Raw genomic sequence first — 20,991 nt, 5'->3', positions numbered from 1 at the left:
TCAGTAAATATCTGTGGAAGTGAGCTAAAACTGGTGTGCTTATACTTGTATAACTGGCTATTAAAGACAAAAGTTACTAAGCCAAGATTTGAGCTGAAAAAGGAATCAACTTTGTGCTGATATAACATGTCTTTGTAAGATGTGTCATTAGAAAGGAAAAACAAGACTAGACTAAAACAACATTGTCAAGAGAAGAAGCGCTGAGAGGGGAGAAATTCTTCTAACTCATGTATTTTCCTGTTCACAAAGGAACTTTCTAGTCAAGGAGAAAACATTGATTCAGTTTGAGAGGTTGCTGGAATTCTCTCCTTTTTCCTCTAGTTTTGGGAGAACTAGTACCCATTTGGAAAAGTAATGGGGATGTAAAAGTGAAGACAGCAATGCAGCGATATGCATCAACAAGGCTACTGAGTGATGATACAGCTATGCCCAGAGAGAAACATTACAGAGCAACATTAAGTAGGACACTTGAGGAATGCCTTAGAACTGAGACAGCTGTCACCTGATATTTTGACATTTTTGAAGTATATGAAGAAATAGCACCTGGAAACCAAAAAGTACAAATTGTTTTTAACAATGACATTCCAAAGTCAAAAGTATATTTTCCTCATCTTTTAAAAAAAAGTTAACCTGTTAGCATCATTCTCACTTTAGAAAAATGTGAAACCCTAAAACATGTATAATTCTAGAACACTGTATATAGGTGGCCTTCAAAAGAGAGAGCTGCCCTTCACTATACCAGATTTTCCTAAACAGACTTGTTTACCTGGAGGTACTTTTCTGTTTTGTGGATTATCCAGAACTTTTTTCCACCTCTTAAATTTTTTTTTTTTTAATTAGAGTATAGCTGCTATACAATGCTGTGTTAGTTTCAAGTGTAGAGCAAAGTGAATCAGTTATACATGTTATACAGACCTTTTATTTTTACATATAAGTCATTAATTCAACCCTTAGGGAAGATGAAAGAAAGGATAATATGTGAAATTTAAATCTGTCCATTTCTCTGCTGATAAATGTTTACTAGGAAAAATTTTAAAAGCCTGGAATTTAAAAATGACTGATTGATAGGTTTAATATGTAAGCTTTCTTCTTTCATGACCTTTCAGCTCACGGAGACACTATTCTAAAGCTGCTTTACTTGAAGGTTGCTTCTTCCTCTATCCACTAAAATGGCCAGTGATCCTGCCTCCACACAGTACATATTTACTGAGCTCTGACTTTGTGCTCAGGGCTGGGGCTACAGCTCTCTGCTCTAAGAACTCCCAGATGCACAGCAGAGGGGGAGAGACAAGTGTGCTGGCAGTTGTAGTTAAACTGGGATTGAGGGAAAGGTACAGTGAAGCTCTGGGTGCCTTGGGAGTACCAGGGAGGAACATAATCCACGTGGGCCGGGAGAGGACAGTGGGAAGGAAGGGTCTGGGATGTGGGTCAGCATGAAGTGAGGTATGCCCAGGGAACAGTGTCTCGGATGCCCAGTGATCCAGCTCTGCTGCTGAGACCCCTGCACTTCTTTTCACAGATCACAGAAATAAAGAGACAAAAAAGGACAAACAGTTTAAAATGAGTTTAAATCTCACTATATTTTTAAGAACTGATACTGATACATCTCTCAATACCCTGCAGACATCCACAGTGATAACTATTAGTAAGAGGTGAGCAAAAGGCATACATAGCGTTAGTGCTTTCCGGGATCATTTTCAGGTTGTCAATTGACAGCCTCATGGAATATTAGTGCTTAACTAGAACCAAGATCTTTCAGCCTAGAACCTTCACAAAGGGGGAAATTGAAGCTCAGGATCAGTGAAAAAAAATGACCACTAAAAGATAAGGGATACTTTCTCCTGCTATTTCCCTTCCTTACTTGGTTGTTTGGTCACCTGTGAGTAGACGGAAACACAATCCTTTAGAGAATCTGTTCTGGTTATGTCCTCACAATTCTATCAGCTGTCTGTTCCGCCACAGAACTACGAGTCTGCCCAGCTTTCCGTTCCCTCCTCCCCTGTAGATACCCGTTGGCAGTCGACACTGTGATAGGAGGGCTACAGGAAGGGGAGAGAATGACTGTCTTGGGACCCAGTTTTCAAAATTTAATGGTCAGACTAATATTAATTCCATGGACCCAAAGAAACTTTAATCATGATGGAATTTATGACAATTATATTTCAGGGTATACATAAAGTGAACAGTCGAAGTGTTAGTTGCTCAGTCATGTTTGACTCTTGGTGACCCCATGGACTTAGCCTGTCAGGCTCCTTAGTCCATTGGATTCTCCAGGCAAGAATACTGGAGTGGGTTGCCATTCCCAACTCCAGGGGATCTTCCCAACTCAGGGACTGAACTCAGGTCTCCTGCATTGCAGGCAGCTTCTTTACTGGCTTAGCCACCAAGCTGAGACAATTATATCAGTTCTGGAAAGAGGCCTAGTGGATACTGTACAAATGGAAAATAAGGAATTATTAAAACAACAAATGGTTACTTGTCTCATAAAGTTGCTTATATCTCAAAAGTATATCTTATTAGTATAACTTTAAGTGAAAAGCTGCCCTTTAACTTTGTCAAAGGTGAGTAAACAAAAACGTGAAAAGTCTGATTCAGACCCCTGGCAGTATACCAGAATCTCTTCAATATGCCATGTGAAAAGGGAAAGACTGATAAGGAATTTACTTCTTTTCATTCATAAATATAATACTACAGCAGTGCTGTCTGACAGAGATATAAGCCACCTATGTAATGTTAAATTTTTTAGTAGTCTCATGCAAAAGTTAAAAAAAAAAAGAAGATAAAAACAATTTTAAACAACTATGGTAAAATATAAATAAGAATTTACTGTCTTAACCATTTTTGAATGTAAAATTCAATGGTATCAAGTATATACATTCACACTGTTGTGCAACCACCATTACTATCCACTTCCAGAATCCTCCTCTCATCCCAAAAGAAACTCTATACTTGTGAAATAATAACTTCCTAGCCCTACCCCCTAGCCCTTGGTAACCTTACTTTACTTTCTATGAATTTCACTATTCTAGGTACCTTATACAAGCCGAATCAGACAGTATTTGTTCCTTTGGCTTATTTCACTTAGATTTGTCTTCAAGTTTCATCAATATTATAGCATACATCAGATTTCCATTCTTTTTTAAAGACTGAATAATATTCTACTATAGGCATATGCCGCATTTTGTTTATCTACTCATCTGTTGTTAGACATTTGAGTTGTTTCCACTTTTTGGCTATAGTGAAGGTAAAAATAATTTTAATGTATTTTATTTAACTCAATATATCTGAAGTATTAAACTTCAACATAGCCAATATAAAAATAATTAATGAGATATTTTCTATTCTTTTTTGCAACAAGTACCTGAAATTCAGTGTGTATTTCATAACTATAGCACATGTCAATTTGGATTAGCCAAGTATCTTGTACTAGTTAGCCACATGTAGCTAGCAGTTAATATAGGAGGGTTTGTAGTCAGGTTTTGGTAAATCATGACTCCTCCTGCAACACATCTTAGTGGATAATTACACTTAATTGGTTCTCATGTAGCCCAAGTGTTTAGAACTGGGGCTCTGGAGTCAGATTAATCTAAATTCAAATTTCAGATCTCTCACTAATTACCTCAGTATATTACAAAGGTTACTTATTAATAATATTTCCAAATGTTAGTTTCTTCATCTGTAATATGGATCAAAAACACTATTTCTCCCACAGGGTTGCTGTGAATTAAGTTAAGTAACACAAAATGCTTAACATAGCATTGCCACAAAATGCTACTAGTAAGTATAATTTTAAAAAGTCGTATTCCGGTTCATTAAGACCTTTGTTTTTGTATAGTTCTGTGTATTCTTGCCACTTCTTCTTAATCTCTTCTGCTTCTATAAGGTTCTTACTGTTTCTGTCTTATCACGCCCATCCTGCATGAAATGTTCCTTTGATAGCTCCAATTTTCTTCAAGAGATCTCTAATCCTTCCAATTCTATTGTTTTCCTCGATTTCTTTGCATTTTTCAATTCGCATATTCTTGCATTGATCATGATGGTATGATCACTCACCTAGAGCCAGACACCCTGGAATGCAAAGTCAAGTGGGCCTTAGGAAGCATCACTAAGAACAAAGCTAGTGAAGGTGATGGAATTCCAGTTGAGCTATTTCATATCTTAAAAGATGATGCTGTGAAAGTGCTGCACTCAATATGCCAGCAAATTTGGAAAACTCAGAACGGCCACAGGACTGGAAGAGGTCAGTTTTCATTCCAATCCCAAAGAAAGGCAATGCCAAAGAATGTTCAAACTACTGCACAATTGCATTCATCTCACACAATAGCAAGTTCAGTTGAGTTGCTCAGTCATGTCTGACTCTTTGTGACCCCATGAATCGCAGCACAACAGGCCTCCTTGCCCATTGCCAACTCCCAGAGTTAATTCAAACTCATGTCCATTGAGTCAGTGATGCCATCCAGCCATCTCATCCTCTGTCATCTCCTTCTCCTCCTGCCCTCAAGCTTTCCCAGCATCAGGGTCTTTTCCAATGAGTTGGTTCTTCACATCAGGTGACCAAAGTATTGGAGTTTCAGTTTCAGCATCAGTCCTTCCAAGGAACACTCAAGACTGATTTTGTTTAGGATGGGCTGGTTGGATCTCTTTGAGTCCAGGGGACTCTCAAGAGTCTTCTCCAGCACCACAGTTCAAAAGCATCAGTTCTTTGGAGCTCAGTTTTCTTTATAGCCCAACTCTCATATCCATACATGACTACTGGAAAAACCATAGCCTTGAATGAGACTGACCTTTGTTGGCAAAGTAATGTCTCTGCTTTTGAATATGCCAGGCTGGTCATAACTTTCCTTCCAAGGAGTAAGCATCTTTTAATTTCATGGCTGCAGTCACCATCTGCAGTGATTTTGGAGCCCCCAAAAATAAAGTCAGCCACTGTTTCCCCATCTATTTGCATGAAGTGATGGGACCGGATGCCATGATCTTCGTTTTCTGCATGTTGAGCTTTTAGCCAATTTTTCGCTTTCCTCTTTCAATTTCATCAAGGAGCTCTTTAGTTCTTCTTCACTTTCTGCCATAACGGTGGTGTCATCTGCATATCTGAGGTTATTGGTATTTCTCCCAGCAATCCTGATTCCAGCTTGTGCTTCCTCCAGCCCAGTGTTTCTCATGATGTACTCTGCATAGAAGTTAAATAAGCAGGGTGACAATACACAGCCTTGATGTACTCCTTTTCCTATTTGGAACCAGTCTGTCGTTCCATGCCAAGTTCTAACTGTTGCATCCTGACCTGCATGCAGATTTCTCAGGAGGCAGGTCAGGTGGTCTGGTATTCCCATCTCTTTCAGAATTTTCCATAGTTTATTGTGATCCACACAGTCAAAGGCTTTGGCATAGTCAATAAAGCAGAAATAGATGTTTTTCTAGAACTCTCTTCCTTTTTCAATGATCCAGCAGATGTTGGCAATTTGATTTCTGGTTCCTCAGTTCAATTCAGTTCAGTCACTCAGTCGTGTCCGACTATTTGTGACCACATGAACCTCAGCACGCCAGGCTTCCCTGTCCATCACTAACTCCCGGAGTCCACCCAAAACCATGTCCATTGAGTCAGTGATGCCATCCAACCGTCTCATCCTCTGTCGTCCCCTTCTTCTCCTGCACTCAATCTTTCCCAGCATCAGGGTCTTTTCCAATGAGTCAGCTCTTCGGATCAGGTGGCCACACTAGCAAAGTAATGCTCAAAATTCTCCATGCCATCCTTCAATGATACATGAATTGTGAACTTCCTGATGTTCAAGCTGGATTTAGAAAAGGCAGAGGAACCAGAAATCAAATTGACAACATCCACTGGATCATCGAAAAAACAAGAGAGTTCCAGAAAAACATCTAATTCTGCCTTATTGATTATGCCAAAGCCTTGGACTGTGTGGATCACAATAAACTGACCTCTTGAGAAATCTGTATGCAGGTCAGGAAGCAACAGTTAGAACTGGACATGGAACAACAGACTGGTTCCAAATAGGAAAAGGAGGATGTCAAGGCTGTATACTGTCACCCTGCTTATTTAACTTTTATGCAGAGTACATCATGAGAAACGCTAAACTGGAAGAAACACAAGCTGGAATCAAGATTGACGGGAGAAATATCATTAACCTCAGATATGTACATGACACCACCCGTATGGCAGAAAGTGAAGAGGAACTAAAAAGCCTCTTGATGAAAGTGAAAGAGGAGAGTGAAAAAGTTGGCTTAAAGCTCAACATTCAGAAAATGAAGATCATGGCATCCGGTCCCATCACTTCATGGGAAATAGATGGGGAAACAGTGGAAACAGTGTCAGACTTTATTTTGGGGGGCTCCAAAATCACTGTAGATGGTGACTGCAGCCATGAAATTAAAAGATGCTTACTCCTTGGAAGAAAAGTTATGACCAACCTAGATAGCATATTCAAAAGCAGAGACATTACTTTGCCGACTAAGGTCCATCTAGTCAAGGCTATGGTTTTTCCAGTGGTCATGTATGGATGTGAGAGTTGGACTGTGAAGAAAGCTGAGCACCGAAGAATTAATGTTTTTGAACTGCGGTGTTGGAGAAGACTTTTGAGAGTCCCTTGGACTGCAAGGAGATCCAACCAGTCCATTCTGAAGGAGATCAGCCCTGGGATTTCTTTGGAAGGAATGACCAACCTAGACAGCATATTAAAAAGCAGATACATTACTTTGCCAACAAAGGTCCATCTAGTCAAAGCTATGGTTTTTCCAGTAGTCATGTATGGATGTGAGCTGGACTATAAAGAAAGCTGAGCCCTGAAAAATTGATGCTTTTGAACTGTGGTGTTGGAGAAGACTCTTGAGAGCATCTTGGACTTCAGGGAGATCCAACCAGTCTATCCTAAACGAGATAAGTCCTGAGTGTTCCTTGGAAGGACTGATGTTGAAGCTGAAACTCCAATCCTTTGGCCACCTGATGCGAAGAGCTGACTCATTTGAAAAGACCCTGATGCTGGGAAAGATTGAAGGCAGGAGGAGAAGGGGACGAAAGGGGATGACATGGTTGGATGGCATCACTGAGTCAATGGACATGAGTTCAATTAGGCTCCGGGAGTTAGTGATGGACAGGGAGGCCTGGTGTGCTGCAGTCCATGGGGTCTGAATGAGTTGGACATGACTGAGCAACTAAAATGAACTGAACTGAACGAAATTTCTTTGCATTGTTCATTTCAGAAGGGCTTGTTTTCTCTCCTTGGTGTTCTCTGAAACTCTGCCTTCAGTTGGGCATATCTTTCTCTTTCTCCTTCGTCTATAGCTTCTCTTCTTTCCTCAGCTATTTGTATAGCCTCCTCAGACAACTCTTCAAAAACGTCATCACCAAAGACAAAGACTGAAACACTGTTCAGATTGAGGGAGAGCCATGACCACTAAATGCTACACATAATCCTGGAACAAAAGAAAAATAAAATTTCCCTATGCAAATAATACTATGAGATAGTTGGTAAAAAGTTGAATGGGGACTATGGATTAGAAAATAATCTGGTGTCAATATTAATATACTGAATTTGATAGTCATAGTTGCGTAGAAAAGTGTACTTGCTTTTAGGATAATAACACTGAAGCACATAAGTTGATTCAGAAAAACACACACATGTATATAAACACAAGGGGATAGGTGGGAAGAGGGAGATTAGAGGAAAAAAGGGAGAGAGACAGTAAATGTGGCAAAATGCTAAAATTTGGAGAACCTGAATGAAGAGTACACAGGAGTTCTTTACTATTCATGTATCTTTTCTGTAAGTTTGAAATTATTTCAATGATAATAGCTAAAAATAAAGAGCATGGGTTTCAGTGAGACTCAGATCGAAGTTTGAATTCCGAGTCTGATATTTATCATCCAGGAGACTGTAGGGAGGTTAATTATTGTGAGCTTTGGTTTTCTTATTTGATCACCAATTCAAGACCAGCTTGGTCTTCCCAGATGGCTCTAGTGATAAAGAACCTGCCTGCCAGTGCAGGAGACATAAGAGACGCAGGTTCAAACTCTGTGTCTGGATGATCGCCTGGAGGAGGGGATGGCAACCCACTCCAGTAATCTTGTCTGGACAGAAGAGCCTAGCAGACAATTTGCATGCACAGGACTAACTTAAAGCGGTGCTGTGATGGTTATGTAAAATAATACACAGAATGGAGCACCTGGCTAGTGGTGAATCTGCCTGGCAGAGGACCTGATGCCTAACTGGTTAGGAAGTATATACTCGCTAAAGACATGAACAAGCTCCTTCCTCCCGCCCCTCCCCACCAATCAGATTAAGTGATAGCACTTAGAGAAAACTAACAAATTTTAACGAAGTATGAGATTTTTCTTAACATCTGCATAACACAAAACAAAAACCTTGATTAATCATAATAAATATCATCATACATTTGAATGTTGCTTTAAGTTTCCTCAGCATTTGCCCTCATGTCTCATATGACACTGAATGGAACAGGCAGGCATTCAAGTTAAAGTTCAACACAGCGTTAATAATAGCAAGTCTCTGCAGTGCCTTGGGTCATGACTGTCAAAGAAGAGGGCATGCCCTTATTACTTAAATCTCAAACAGGGCTTGCATCAGTTCTTGGTTGCAGGGTACAAAATGAGGTGCGGTCTAACGTCCATCTGGGCATCTGTTCTTAGGATGCTGGCGCCGCTGTTTGTTGCAGTTCACAGTGTATCTGGGGCAGTGACAGGGCACAGAAGGGGACCCAGGTTGTGCCTGGGAGGTTTCTTCTCTCGGCCAAGATGTGCACATAAATTTGAAATCACCCAAGAGGGTGGTTTCAGAGTTGCCTGCCAAAGAGTGGTGTCTTCTAATCTGGAGAGCAGCTGCTGGGCACAGGCATGCAAACACACACACACAGACAGACACACACACACCCAGACACACTCAAGGAGCCTATACCTGCCTCTACTTGTCTGCTCTGGGCAGATGGCTCCCGGGTCTTGGGTCGTCTCATTCTGCACCTCAGTCCAGTTAGACCCTTTCTTCTGTGGAGGCTGGCAAGCTGTGGGGTGAGGGATTCAGCCAGGTTGCCTGCCTTCTGAGTATGAAGGACACAGCCTGGAGAGGGAGGAGGGTTATTTTTAGTGTTTGGGCCCAGTCAGTGTTGGGCTCCCCTCTGCCTCTCCTCTGCGGAACTGTCAGTGGACCCTGGTTGCAAGTTCTCCTTGACTTTGAAGCCCACAAAACAAAAACTGAGAGACTGTCCAAAAAGAAAAGAAGAAAACGCTGTTGGTCCCTGGACTCCACTGTTGGATTTGGTGGGGATGAGAAGAGAGGACCACCGGGTGTGACTGAGCAGAGGCACCTGCACAGTAAGGTAAGTGTCCCCAGTGCCACTGAGAAGAGGCTTTGGGGACGTGTCTGTGATATCCAACATCCAGGAACTGCCCCCACTGCTCTCCAGGAGCAGAAGCTTCTGGGCATTATGCAAGGGAATAGAGTAAATCTTAGGCATGATTAAGGGCTTATGAAGGGTGATGACGTTTTTTAATATGAAGAAGAGCTGCGTGCAAAATAGAGGAACTATCCTGACAGGAGATATGAAAGGAGACCAAAATAAAATCTTAAATTGCTATCCTCTTTAGAGTAAGACAAATGGTCAAAAATTTTAAAATGGTTTGGGCAGATGACTTTGCTTGGTAATAGCTTGATTTTGCAAACTGATGTAAATGATCAATGCATAATTTGAAAATCATCCCAAATGTGGTATCAATGGAGAAGTGTATTGGATAGGCTAGACTAGTTAGGAGGCATTTTCTTTTTATGGAAAGACAGAAGAAATTAACATCTTAAAATGGCAACTTAGAGGTATTCTTTTTCATTTCCTTTTGTTCCTATTTCTTTGGTGCTAAAGATTTGATGAATGGGCAAGATTTGATGAATAGGGGCCAGAGAAGAGAAGCAGATTCTTGAGGTGGGGTTTTTTGGAAGGTCTTGGAAGATACCTATCACCCCAAAGCATGACTGGATGTTTATGGCACAACAAACCTCAATGTCAATGGGAAATGAAGCCTGATTGCTGCCAAATGATACCAGAGAAAGTTCTGTACTTGCTCAGTGGGAGTATTAGTCAGTGTTTAGGGTGAATGCATAGTTTTGAATACAGATCTAGTTTGAGAGATATATGTTCAGCTAAAATTTTTGTGACATATTCAATCACTCTTTTTCATTACACCTGATGATCACATCTTTCTTCAATATCTATGCAAGTCTTATGAAGAACTACAAGAAATGCAATGCATACGCTGCTCAGCTACATCCACATGTTCTATGTGTGCGTTAGGCTTGTAATAAAGGAGGGCAAGGGGTAGCATACTACTGGTGAAAACTCTTCCAAACTGTGGCAGTGCTCCTCTTGCTTCAACTAAAAATACTTTTCCTATGATGATACTTTCTAATACATCAATCTTCTATCCTCCCAAAACAAATATTCCAAGTAAATACATCTCTACAGTCATCAGTTGACACTATTATGAAACTCATATTATGCTTAATTAAAAATCAGCATAAATATTTAAACAGCTCTTTGCTACTGAAAATTTCTAAAGGCAGCAATAATATTCATGGGCTATTTTTATTTCTTTAAAACAAATATGTTGGGCAATCAAGACAAGTCTATGCTTACAAGAGTTTTTCAGGTAATTTCCCAGAGCAATGTTGAGTCTGGGTTCTTAAGATTACCAATGCAAAAATATTCTGTAAAAATTCTAGGATGAATAAAGTATTGATTATAAACATAAAGTGTAAAAAATTTTTTTTAAGAGTTTAGCTTCTGTTAAAGTTTGTATGTAGTTTTCTTTTTTCATTTAAACTGTTGTTGAATAAAAAAATTTGTTAGCCAACAATTGGTCTTAGGTACTGACATTGTCACTGGAGATACAGATACTTTATTGTGGTTTCAAAATGATGATCCATTTACCTGTTGTATGGGCCAGATGTTGTAATGTGCCAAGAGTTGAGGAGCAATGGGGATGAGCTCCACAGATGGGGAAAAACAAAAGTAAAGGGCCCTGTATTCTTCAGAAGAAAGTCCATGTTATTCTTGTCTTAACGTAAAAGAAAGTTTTCATTACTACTGAAATACATGTTTCGCCTCTTCAATATGTTACATTAAAAAACATTTAAAGAAAAAAATGTTGCTTTTATTTGCATTTGGACAGAACTAAGTGGCCACCAGCATTTAATAGCCATTCATACAGAGAACAACATAATTTTTTTGTTTTGTTTGCTTCATTGTAATTAGGTAGACCACTCTTATGGTAAAAGGGCTTAATGAGTTTGTTCACTTGTTCATTCATTCAACAAAGGTTTAGAGTGCCTACTACATGCTGGGTTACCAGAGATACAGCAGTGAATGGACCAAAAGTGGTTTCCGTATTCTCTGAGTATGGAGATCTTCACAGAGGGGCCAGTTATTAGTGATTTGAACCTTAATACTGTTCATGTTTCTCAAGAGGCAGGACAGGTGGTCTGGGATTCCCATCTCTTTCAGAATTTTCCAGTTTATTGTGATCCACACAGTCAAAGGCTTTGGCATAGTCAATAAAGCAGAAATAGATGTTTTCCTGGAACTCTCTTGCTCTTTTGATGATCCAGTGGATGTTGGCAATTTGATCTCTGGTTCCTCTGCCTTTTCTATAACCAGCTTGAACATCTGGAAGTTCACAGCTCACGTATTGCTGAAGCCTGGCTTGGAGAATTTTGAGCATTACTTTACTAGCATGTGAGATGAGTACAATTGTGTGGTAGTTTGAGCATTCTTTGGCATTGCCTTTCTTTGGGATTGGAATGAAAACTGACCTTTTCCAGTCCTGTGGCCACTGCTGAGTTTTCCAGATTTGCTGGCATATTGAGTGCAGCACTTTCACAGCATCATCTTTCAGGATTTGAAACAGCTCAACTGGAATTCCATCACTTCCACTAGCTTTGTTCATAGTGATGCTTTCTAAGGCCCACTTGACTTCACATTCCAGGATGTCTGGCTCTAGGTGAGTGATCACACCATCGTGATTATCTTGGTCATGAAGATCTTTTGTGTACAGTTCTTCTGTATATTCTTGCCACCTCTTCCTAATACCTTCTGCTTCTGTTACATCCATGCCATGCATGAAATGTTCCCTTGGTATCTCTAATTTTCTTGAAGAGATCTCTAGTCTTTCCCATTCTGTTGTTTTCCTCTATTTCTTTGCATTGATCGCTGAGGAAGGCTTTCTTATCTCTTTTTGCTATTCTTTGGAACTCTGCATACAGATGCTTATATGTTTCCTTTTCTCCTTTGCTTTTTGCTTCTTTTCTTTTCACAGCTATTTGTAAGGCCTCCCCAGAGAGCATCACCAACTCGATGGACGTGAGTTTGAGTGAACTCCAGGAGATGGTGATAGACAGGGAGGCCTGGCGTGCTGCGATTCATGGGGTTGCAGAGTCAGACACGACTGAGCAACTGAACTAACTAACTAACTGTTCATGTTGCCTACCATGGTATTTTCTCCTTTGTTTCTAAGTAAAAGACTAGAAAAAAAAATTTCTTACTTATAAAGGTTGATTTAGCATCTGCAAGATAGGGAGAGAATTCCAGGGACCAAATAATCAAATAATCAGATTGGAATACACATTTTATTGAAACTACTTGAGCCTTCTTTGAGGGACGTTAACATTTCTGTTCTAAATTATAGATGTCAGACAAAGGCTCATAACCGGTAAGTTTGCTCCTTCAGAATTGGGTCAGACAAGATGTCTCTAATGAGGACATTAGAGCAAAATTTGTATTAGATAGCCTCATGGCTATCTGGGGCTCAAATCTGATGAGGGTTCAAGATGTTTCTGTCTGATTTGTCTGACAAAGACAGTCAATCACCGGAGGCTACAACAGAAAGAGTGGCAGTACTATGCTCTCACTATGGTTGAGGAAACTTCGTATAATGGCATTATTCGTAACCACAGGGTCATTTTATACCTGGGAGGTGTCCTACATTGTTTACAGAATTCAAGCATCAGTCACTCACTTGATCCTAAGGTGACCCTGCATGATAGGAAATGCAAGTATTATTCCCTGTTCAGCCGATGGAAAAACTAGGTTTTAGACTTTTAAGGAACCAGCCCAGCTAATGTTCTCTCTAATGCAGTCTCCTTAAATAATTTCTCAAATGAAGTCTAGAAAAATTCTGAGTTTTCAACATGAGTACTCACAGTTCCGAGCACTGGTTGAAGGTGGTGGTGGCCAACTGGAAGCTGCCAATGGGAGAGTTTCAGGCCTTCCCACACACCATTGTCTTCCTGCCTCTACCTCCCTTCTACACTCACCCAGCAGTTCTTTCCTCTGGCCCTCAAAGTAGTGTAGTTTCTAAACAAGATATAAGCTACTGCTTTTTTCTTCTTTTTATGATGGGAACAGGATAGTATACTCATCTACATGTGAATATAGAATTTTAAACTTCTGGTTAGTGCCAAAAGTCTGGCAACATAAAAAGCTGTCAGATCAGATTAGACCAATTGTCCACCCAGCCCAGATCCTGCTACTGGTGGGTGCATAAGTGGGCCCTTGAGAGCAGCAGTTTATCAATGGTAAGTGAAAATATCACAGGACAAAATTATGGGGGAAAATGGTAAGCTGACAGCTATATCAACTGAGACATATGAGTTGACTGAGAGCTCTATCAATATCGGCAGAGCTGATCAGAGCATTCTTGAGTGAAGGTCTCCCTGGTGGATTTCAAGAGAGTAAACTGATCTGCGGGTAACTGGGATACTGAAGATAACAGGGTGTAGGGTACCACTCATAGCTAGTATTCTCTGTTACGGCTAGCTATGATCAATCAAATCCACTTTGTTTCTTCCTTACATTTTTTTCCTGGAATTTATTGTGTACCTATTTAAGGTTTATTATAATTGTTTGGAGGTGTTTAGCTATCGGGTTGGCCAGAAAGTTTATTTGGGTTTTCTCGTAACATCTTATGGGAAAATCCGAACAAAGTTTTTGGCCAACCCAATACTTTGTTCTAGTGGCTTGGACAGAATGTCTCAGATCCCCTTGACGGATCCAGGGACAATCCTCTGACTAGGAAAGTGGAGTTTAGGGAGGACAGGAATGTGGGTAAAGCACAGGCTGCTTCTGTGCTGCTTCTAGGAGCTGCTGCTGCAAGCCTTGAGACAGAAAGAGACAGAGGCAGCTGCCTCTGAGCCATGGTATTAACTGCCAGGTTGTGACTAGGGACACCAACCAGCTCCTTAGTTTTCAGCTGCTCCAAACATCTTCACCCGGAGCTATTTTAAGAACCTTTGCATTTGATCAGGGAGCATGTGGGGTTAAGCCTTGTGTTTTCCATTTCAGTTTTAGATCCCAAGCAGGTGCAGTTAGTAGTTCAGAGTTTAAAAACTTATTATTGTATTTCTCCCCAATCAATGCAAAATAACTTCATATTAGGGAGAAAAATCATGTAACTGAGATCAAGACTTGTTTCTTAAATAAAATTAAAAGTATTTAGAACTTGAACTTAAAAAAATCACTAGCATTTTCCATTATAATTCTTGTTTGGCAAACTTGGCTAAAAGTATGAAAGAATAAATAAAGTCATTTGGCTACAGTAGTCATGTATGGATGTGAGAGTTGGACTATGAAGAAAGCTGAGTGCCGAAGAATTGATGCTTTTGAACTGTGGTGTTGGAGAAGACTCTTGAGAGTCTCTTGGACTGCAAGGAGATCCAACCTGTCCATCTTAAAGGAAATCAGTCCTGAATATTCTTTGGAAAGACTGATGCTGAAGCTGAAACTCCAATACTTTGGCCACCTGATGCGAAGACCTGACTCATTTGAAGAGACCCTGATGCTGGGAAAGATTGAAGGTGGGAGGAGAAGGGGATGACAGAGGATGAGATAGTTGGATGGCATCACTGTCTCAACGGACATGAGTTTGAGTGAACTCTGGGAGTTGGTGATGGACAGGGAGGCCTGGCGTGCTGCAGTCTATGACGTCGCAGAGTCGGACATGATGAACAACTGAACTGAACTGAACTGAAAAGTCAGGACGATATATAATTATTTGTGCTACTGTCCATTAATCTAATGCTGTGCATGCGTGCTCAGTAGCTCAGTCATGTCCAACTCTTGCAACCCCATAGACTGTAGTCTGCCAGGTTCCTCTAACCATGGAATTTTCTAGGCAAGAATACTGGAGTGGGTTGCCAATTCCTACTCCAGGGGATCTTCCTGAGCCAGGGACAGAATCTGCATCTCTTGAGTCTCCTGCATTGGCAGGTGGATTCTTTACCACTGAACAACTTGACAAGTCTCAATCTAACCCTACATTCTACTTAGTATGCTTACAATATTGCTGACAAGGACATCTTTGTATATTAGGGACATTTATGATGGTCTGACAATGTCAAACAATGACCTACCACTTGAACTTTGACAATCAGAGAAAGGTTTCCTCTAAGACTCAGCCTACTCCCTGAAGAGATAGAGTTGAAACAAAAGTGAAGGCAATATAAAACAAAAAATTATTTCTTTCACAAATCTTTCAAGCTAAGTATCTGTAAATTCCTCCAAAATTTATATAGGTCTTTCTTGGTCTGTTCAAGTTCTGTATCTCTAATGGTCCACTACACACTTATGAATCTGAGCCAGAGTTGCTCAATTTCTTAGTTTAAAAGATTTATTTGTACCCTTCAGGAGATTCAACAAAGCAGAAGTGCTGGAATCTGGGGCTTGGATACAGCTCTGGAAAAATAAAGGAGGTAGGACAATCATTGGTCGAGTTGTATTTGGGACTGTGGAATTTTCTAGGCTTCAGGACTTTCACTGCTAAAATCAGAATTGTTCCGGGAAAACTGGGGCAGTGGGTCACCCTAAATGGAGAACACACAACTGAAAGGATCAAATTATAGTGCCTACTGCTATAGAGGATCGGGGTACAGAAACCAGGTGCCCTAATTCTGTCTGGTGCACTGTATACATGGCAGACTCCTTGTTTAGGGAGATGTGGGGAGAGCTTTGGTCATGAAGATTCACCTGTTTATGGAATCTCACCCTTCCTAACACAAGAAGAGACCTGAAGGCATAATAACGAAGCGCCATCTTGAAGCTTGGGAAGTTCAAGTTTCCCAGTGAACTGGCTCAGCTTCCCACCAAAAACAACCATGACTCCAAGATTATTCAGGTATTCCACAGTTATATTTTTTGTTTAAAACTTTACAAGGGCAACATAGACATATGCACACAAATCCAAGGGGAAGCAGTGCATAAAGTGTGCAAGTCCACCAAACTTCTAGACCAGAGTAGGAAAAGAGTAAGGGCTATCTGAACTGAACATATCAATATCAAACAAAAGCCAGTTATTACTAAACCAGCAAATGGATGTACTCATTAGCATAACGCCTAATGCCTAAGACCATGGATTTTCTCCAGATGACATCATGGGTTTTAATCTCCAAAAAGTTACTTAACCTCTCAAAGCTTTAAGTTTCTTCATAAAATGAAGATAATAACTGTATTTGTCTTCTGGGGAACAATAAATGAGAAATATAAAGTGTTAACTACAGTTAGTGACAAATAATAAGTGCTCGATAATCAGGAGATATTTATGGCAACCCACTCCAGTATTCGTGCCTAGAGAATTCTGTGGACAGAGGAGCCTGGTGGGCTGCTGTCTATGGGGTCGCACAGAGTCGGACATGACTGAAGCGACCTAGCAGCAGCAGCAGCATTACTATCATCATTAATAATATAGAAAATTCCCAGTGTTATAGATTAGGTCTAACAAAATTCAGTCTTGAAAATGTGGCATGTCAGGTCTTCCTGAAAAGCTGGTAAACCTTACAAGATCCTGGATACACAAAGACAAATTGAACCAAATTAAGAAGTCTTGGGTTAGAAATGTCATCTAGAAATCAAGGGAACCAGCATTTGAATAATGTGTTTCCTTAGGGACTCTAAGAACCACTGCTTTAGATAATACATGCCCACAGGCAGGTATGAATTTAAAGCCAAATTTTGTGGTTTGGGCATAAAAAAATTTTCAGAAAGTTGATTATTGAAAGTAAACCACAAATTTCCTTGCAGTATGTTAAATAAGCAGGAATATTCTTTTCCCTTCCTTGAGCTTCTCTAACCATAAGTGTCACTACTTTTTTGCAATTCTCTTGCTCTCTCCTTCCATAAAAGACTGTGTATGGAAGTTCCATCAAAATGTAATAATTTATGGGCCCACAGCCCAGAAGATTTTGAGGAGACAATCAAATTCCTAAATGTGTGCAAATTATTCCAGAATGGGAAATGACTCTTCCGGTGTAGCAGTAATTACTTATGTAACATTACCTTGGGAGAATGGTAATGGTAGAGCATTAAATTTCTCCTGTTAAAACAAAGGCACTTCTACAGGGTTTTATATCTTCTTTCCTAATTTGGAAAGACAGCATTTGTACACACAGAATAGCAAGTTTTACTATTTTACTGTTAAGTGGTTAGGTCAGGTTTCAGACAGACTGTCCTGACACATTTAATACCTGTCATTTGTGTGGAAGGAAAACTCCAGTTCAAATCGTGACAGAGCTACAGATCCATCACTCTTAAAGTAAGCAAAGTAAGCGGCAAATTCCAATACCAAAAAAGTGCCAAAAGAGGCCATAATGCCTACTGAAGGGAGAAAAACTTTAGTTTACCTCAAATTCACATGCACTTAGTAATTTCCCCAGATGGCATCATAAAACTGCAATCATGACCTAAATAATCTCAGTTATTTCAGCACGTAATTCTATTATTACGTTCCCATCCACATCTGGATAGTTTATTTGTACAAGGAAATTTCAGTTGAAAAAAAGAACTCCAAAAGTTCAGCTAGGTCTAGTGGAACTAATCTGTGTATAAACAAAGATTTTTTTTTTAAACAGGATGGAAGAATATAAAGATTTTCACCTGTACTTGCAGCACTAAAACAGTAGTTCAGTCTGAACTGGGAGCTACAGATTTACTTCTCTTGACTCTGTCACAAAATCCATAAGAACTTAATACTTTCAGGGTTAGACCAGATAGAGTCAGTGGCAAAACGCCAGCCACCATCTTAGTGGGGTTTTTGCATTTCAACCCATTGCCCTAGTGACCAAAAAACATTTTCCTTAGCATTTCCTTTAGCATACTTGTGCTATCTTATTAAATTTCAGCAGTTTTTTTTTTTTTAAACAGTAAAATAACCTCTGGCATTTTAAAATTTCCAAACATGTGAAAACATACTATGGGAATCACAGTATCAGCCTGGGATTATAGAACAGCCAGACACCACTTGAGTGAATCAGATGGTGCTGAACTTATCTAAAGGATTCCAAAGGAAGTGAGCATTCCTAGCAGGAAGGTGAGCAACACACCCCAGCACAAGTAATGGTACAAGCTTCTGAACTGAGAGCTCTCACAAGGACGTGCATGCGTGCTAAGTCACTTCAGTCGTGTCCAACTCTTTGTGACCCTATGAACTGTAGTCTGCCAAGCTCCTCTGTCCATGATTCTCCAGGCAAGAATACTGGAGTAGGTTGCCATGCCCTCCTCCAGGGGGATCTTCCCGACTCAGGAACTGAACCTGCGTCTCCTGCATCTCCTGTACGGCAGGTGGATTCTTTACCACTGAGTCACTGGGGAAGCGCCTCTCACAAGGACACACAGTTATAGAATGTGATGCCTGTGCATGAAGGCAGACCTTAAAAAAACCCACAACTCAGTGATCATCCTCTAGCTTTTAACTCTTTTTAACTCTTTTTAAAAAGCCAAAGTAGGGCTTCCTGGAACAATCCTTCACCAGGTAGCTCTAGATTTCCTGCCATGCTTTCTCACTATCTCCACCACAGTCCTAGAAGTCACACTGAACCCTGCTTAATCTTGAAATTAATGAATCTGTCCAGATGGGAACGTTGTTAGAACAGATCCAGATTAGCAGGCATGCAGAATGGATTTAGTCTCTACTGGCCTGGAGGAGAAATGAGATCCCACCAAGTCTGGCATTATATGCAAGGGTACAGCTCTGGTGGTATTCTGCAGTCTGGAAGCATGTACTCTGTCTATCATCCTGCCCAGACAGACTTGTTTCTGTGTCCTTATGATGAATCAACCTCTTCAGATTTACTGAGGTGTTGTCTAGGTCTGATTGTTCCATTAACCCTAGCCTACCACTGACAGTGACTGCAGCCATGAAATTAAAAGATGCTTGTTCCTTGGAAGAAAAGCTATGACCCAACTTAGACAGCATATTAAAAAGCAGAGACATTACTTTACCAATACAGGTCCATCTAGTCAAAGCTATGGTTTTTCCAGTAGTCATGTATGGATGTGAGAGTTGGACTGTGAAGAAAGCTGAGCACCAAAGAACTGATGCTTTTGAACTGTGGTGTTGGAGAAGACTCTTGAGAGTCCCTTGGACTGCAAAGAGATCCAATCAGTCCATCCTAAAGGACATCAGTCCTGAATATTCTTTGGAAGGACTGATGCTGAAGCTGAAACTCCAATACTTTGATCACCTGATGTGAAGAACAGACTCATTGGAAAAAACCCTGATGCTAGGAAAGACTGAAGGCATGAGGAGAAGGGAACGACAGAAGATGAGATAATTGGATGGCATCACCGATGCAACAGACATGAGTTTGAGTAGGCTCCAGGAGTTGGTGATGGACAGGGAAGCCTGGTGTGCTGAAGTCCATGGGGTCACAAAGAGTTGGACATGCCTGAGCGACTGAACTGAACTGAACTGAACCACTGACAGTAACTTCCTATTTCCTGCATATCTTATGCCTTGAATGTACAAATATGTTATTTAACTGAAACCGTAGGAAATATACTCTGATTGGTTGGATTTCTAGACTCCCAAGCACAACTCTGTTCACTCCAATAAATGAGTCTGATAGTGAGAAGCTATGTGAAAACAAAGGACTTCCAAGATGAGTTTCATCTGAGAAAGAGTGTGAAGAGGAAGCCAACTTATAAAAGAGATTTTGTTTGTGGAGAAGGGGAATGAGAACAGTAGTTAAGTATGGGCTTCTGCAAAGGTAACATCTTCTGAAACATCTCATGGGACTGTATCATCTTGACCCAGCAGTTGTTTCTCATTCCTACTTTCCAAGCTACCTTTGTGTAAGGATTAATGACCTTCCCTCAGTCCATTAACTCAGAGTGCCATTAATCTCCAGGAAATACCTTGTCAGTACTGCCTGAAGGATACATGAGAAATGCTATATTTAAGGTTAAAAATGGTTAATTGTACAGCTCCTTAACTACCTTTTTTTTTTTAAGAGAAGTATTTTTATTTTTTTACTTTACAATATTGTGTTGGTTTTGCCATACATCAACATGAATCTGCCACAGGTGAACATGTGTTCCCAATCCTGAACCCCCCTCCCACCTCCCTCCCTGTACCATCCCTCTGGGTCATCCCAGTGCACCAGCCCCAAGCATCCTGTATCCTGCATTGAACCTGGACTGGCGATTCGTTTCTTATATGATATTATACATGTTTCAATGCTATTCTCCCAAATCATCCCCCCTTCTCCCTCTCCCACAGAGTCCAAAAGACTGTTCTATAAATGTGTCTCTTTTGCTATCTCACATACAGGGTTATCATTACCATCTTTCTAAATTCCATATATATGCATTAGTATACTGTATTGGTGTTTTTCTTCCTGGCTTACTTCACTCTGTATAATCGGCTCCAGTTTCATCCACCTCATTAGGACTGATTCAAATGTATTCTTTTTTAATGGCTGAGTAATACTCCATTGTGTATATGTACCACTGCTTTCTTATCCATTCGTCTGCTGATGGACATCTAGGTTGCTTCCATGTCCTGGCTATTATAAACAGGGTTGCGATGAACATTGGGGTACACGTGTCTCTTTCAATTCTGGTTTCCTCAGTGTGTATGCCCAGCAGTGGGATTGCTGGGTCATAAGGCAGTTCCATTTCCAGTTTTTTAAGGAACCACCACACTGTTCT

At 40.4% G+C, this 20,991-nt stretch overlaps 2 protein-coding genes across 4 annotated transcripts in view; one reads left to right on the top strand and one right to left on the bottom strand.

Annotated features, from left to right (window-relative positions):
• Positions 1-20,991, bottom strand: part of CMSS1 (cms1 ribosomal small subunit homolog) — a 398,161-nt gene that overhangs the window by 68,833 nt on the left and 308,337 nt on the right. The window contains exon 1 of one of the 3 annotated variants that reach the window (XM_069551156.1): positions 8,928-9,080. The exons of the other annotated variants lie outside the window; for them this stretch is intronic. Within the exon in view, the coding sequence (XP_069407257.1) occupies positions 8,928-8,982 (55 nt within the window). The 5' untranslated portion in view covers positions 8,983-9,080. Of the gene's footprint in view, positions 1-8,927; positions 9,081-20,991 lie in introns of those variants that run through there. 3 annotated transcript variants of the gene reach the window in all.
• Positions 8,517-20,991, top strand: part of FILIP1L (filamin A interacting protein 1 like) — a 312,163-nt gene continuing 299,688 nt past the window's right edge. The window contains exon 1 of the mRNA XM_069551097.1: positions 8,517-9,345. The gene's annotated coding sequence lies outside the window, so the exon portion shown is untranslated. The remainder of the gene's footprint in view (positions 9,346-20,991) is intronic.

The sequence above is a fragment of the Ovis canadensis genome, chromosome 1 (assembly GCF_042477335.2).
Source record: "Ovis canadensis isolate MfBH-ARS-UI-01 breed Bighorn chromosome 1, ARS-UI_OviCan_v2, whole genome shotgun sequence".
NCBI classification, from domain to species: Eukaryota; Metazoa; Chordata; class Mammalia; order Artiodactyla; family Bovidae; genus Ovis; species Ovis canadensis.
The sequence above is the reverse complement of the archived record's forward strand: the minus strand, read 5'-3'. Positions and strand labels throughout refer to the sequence as shown.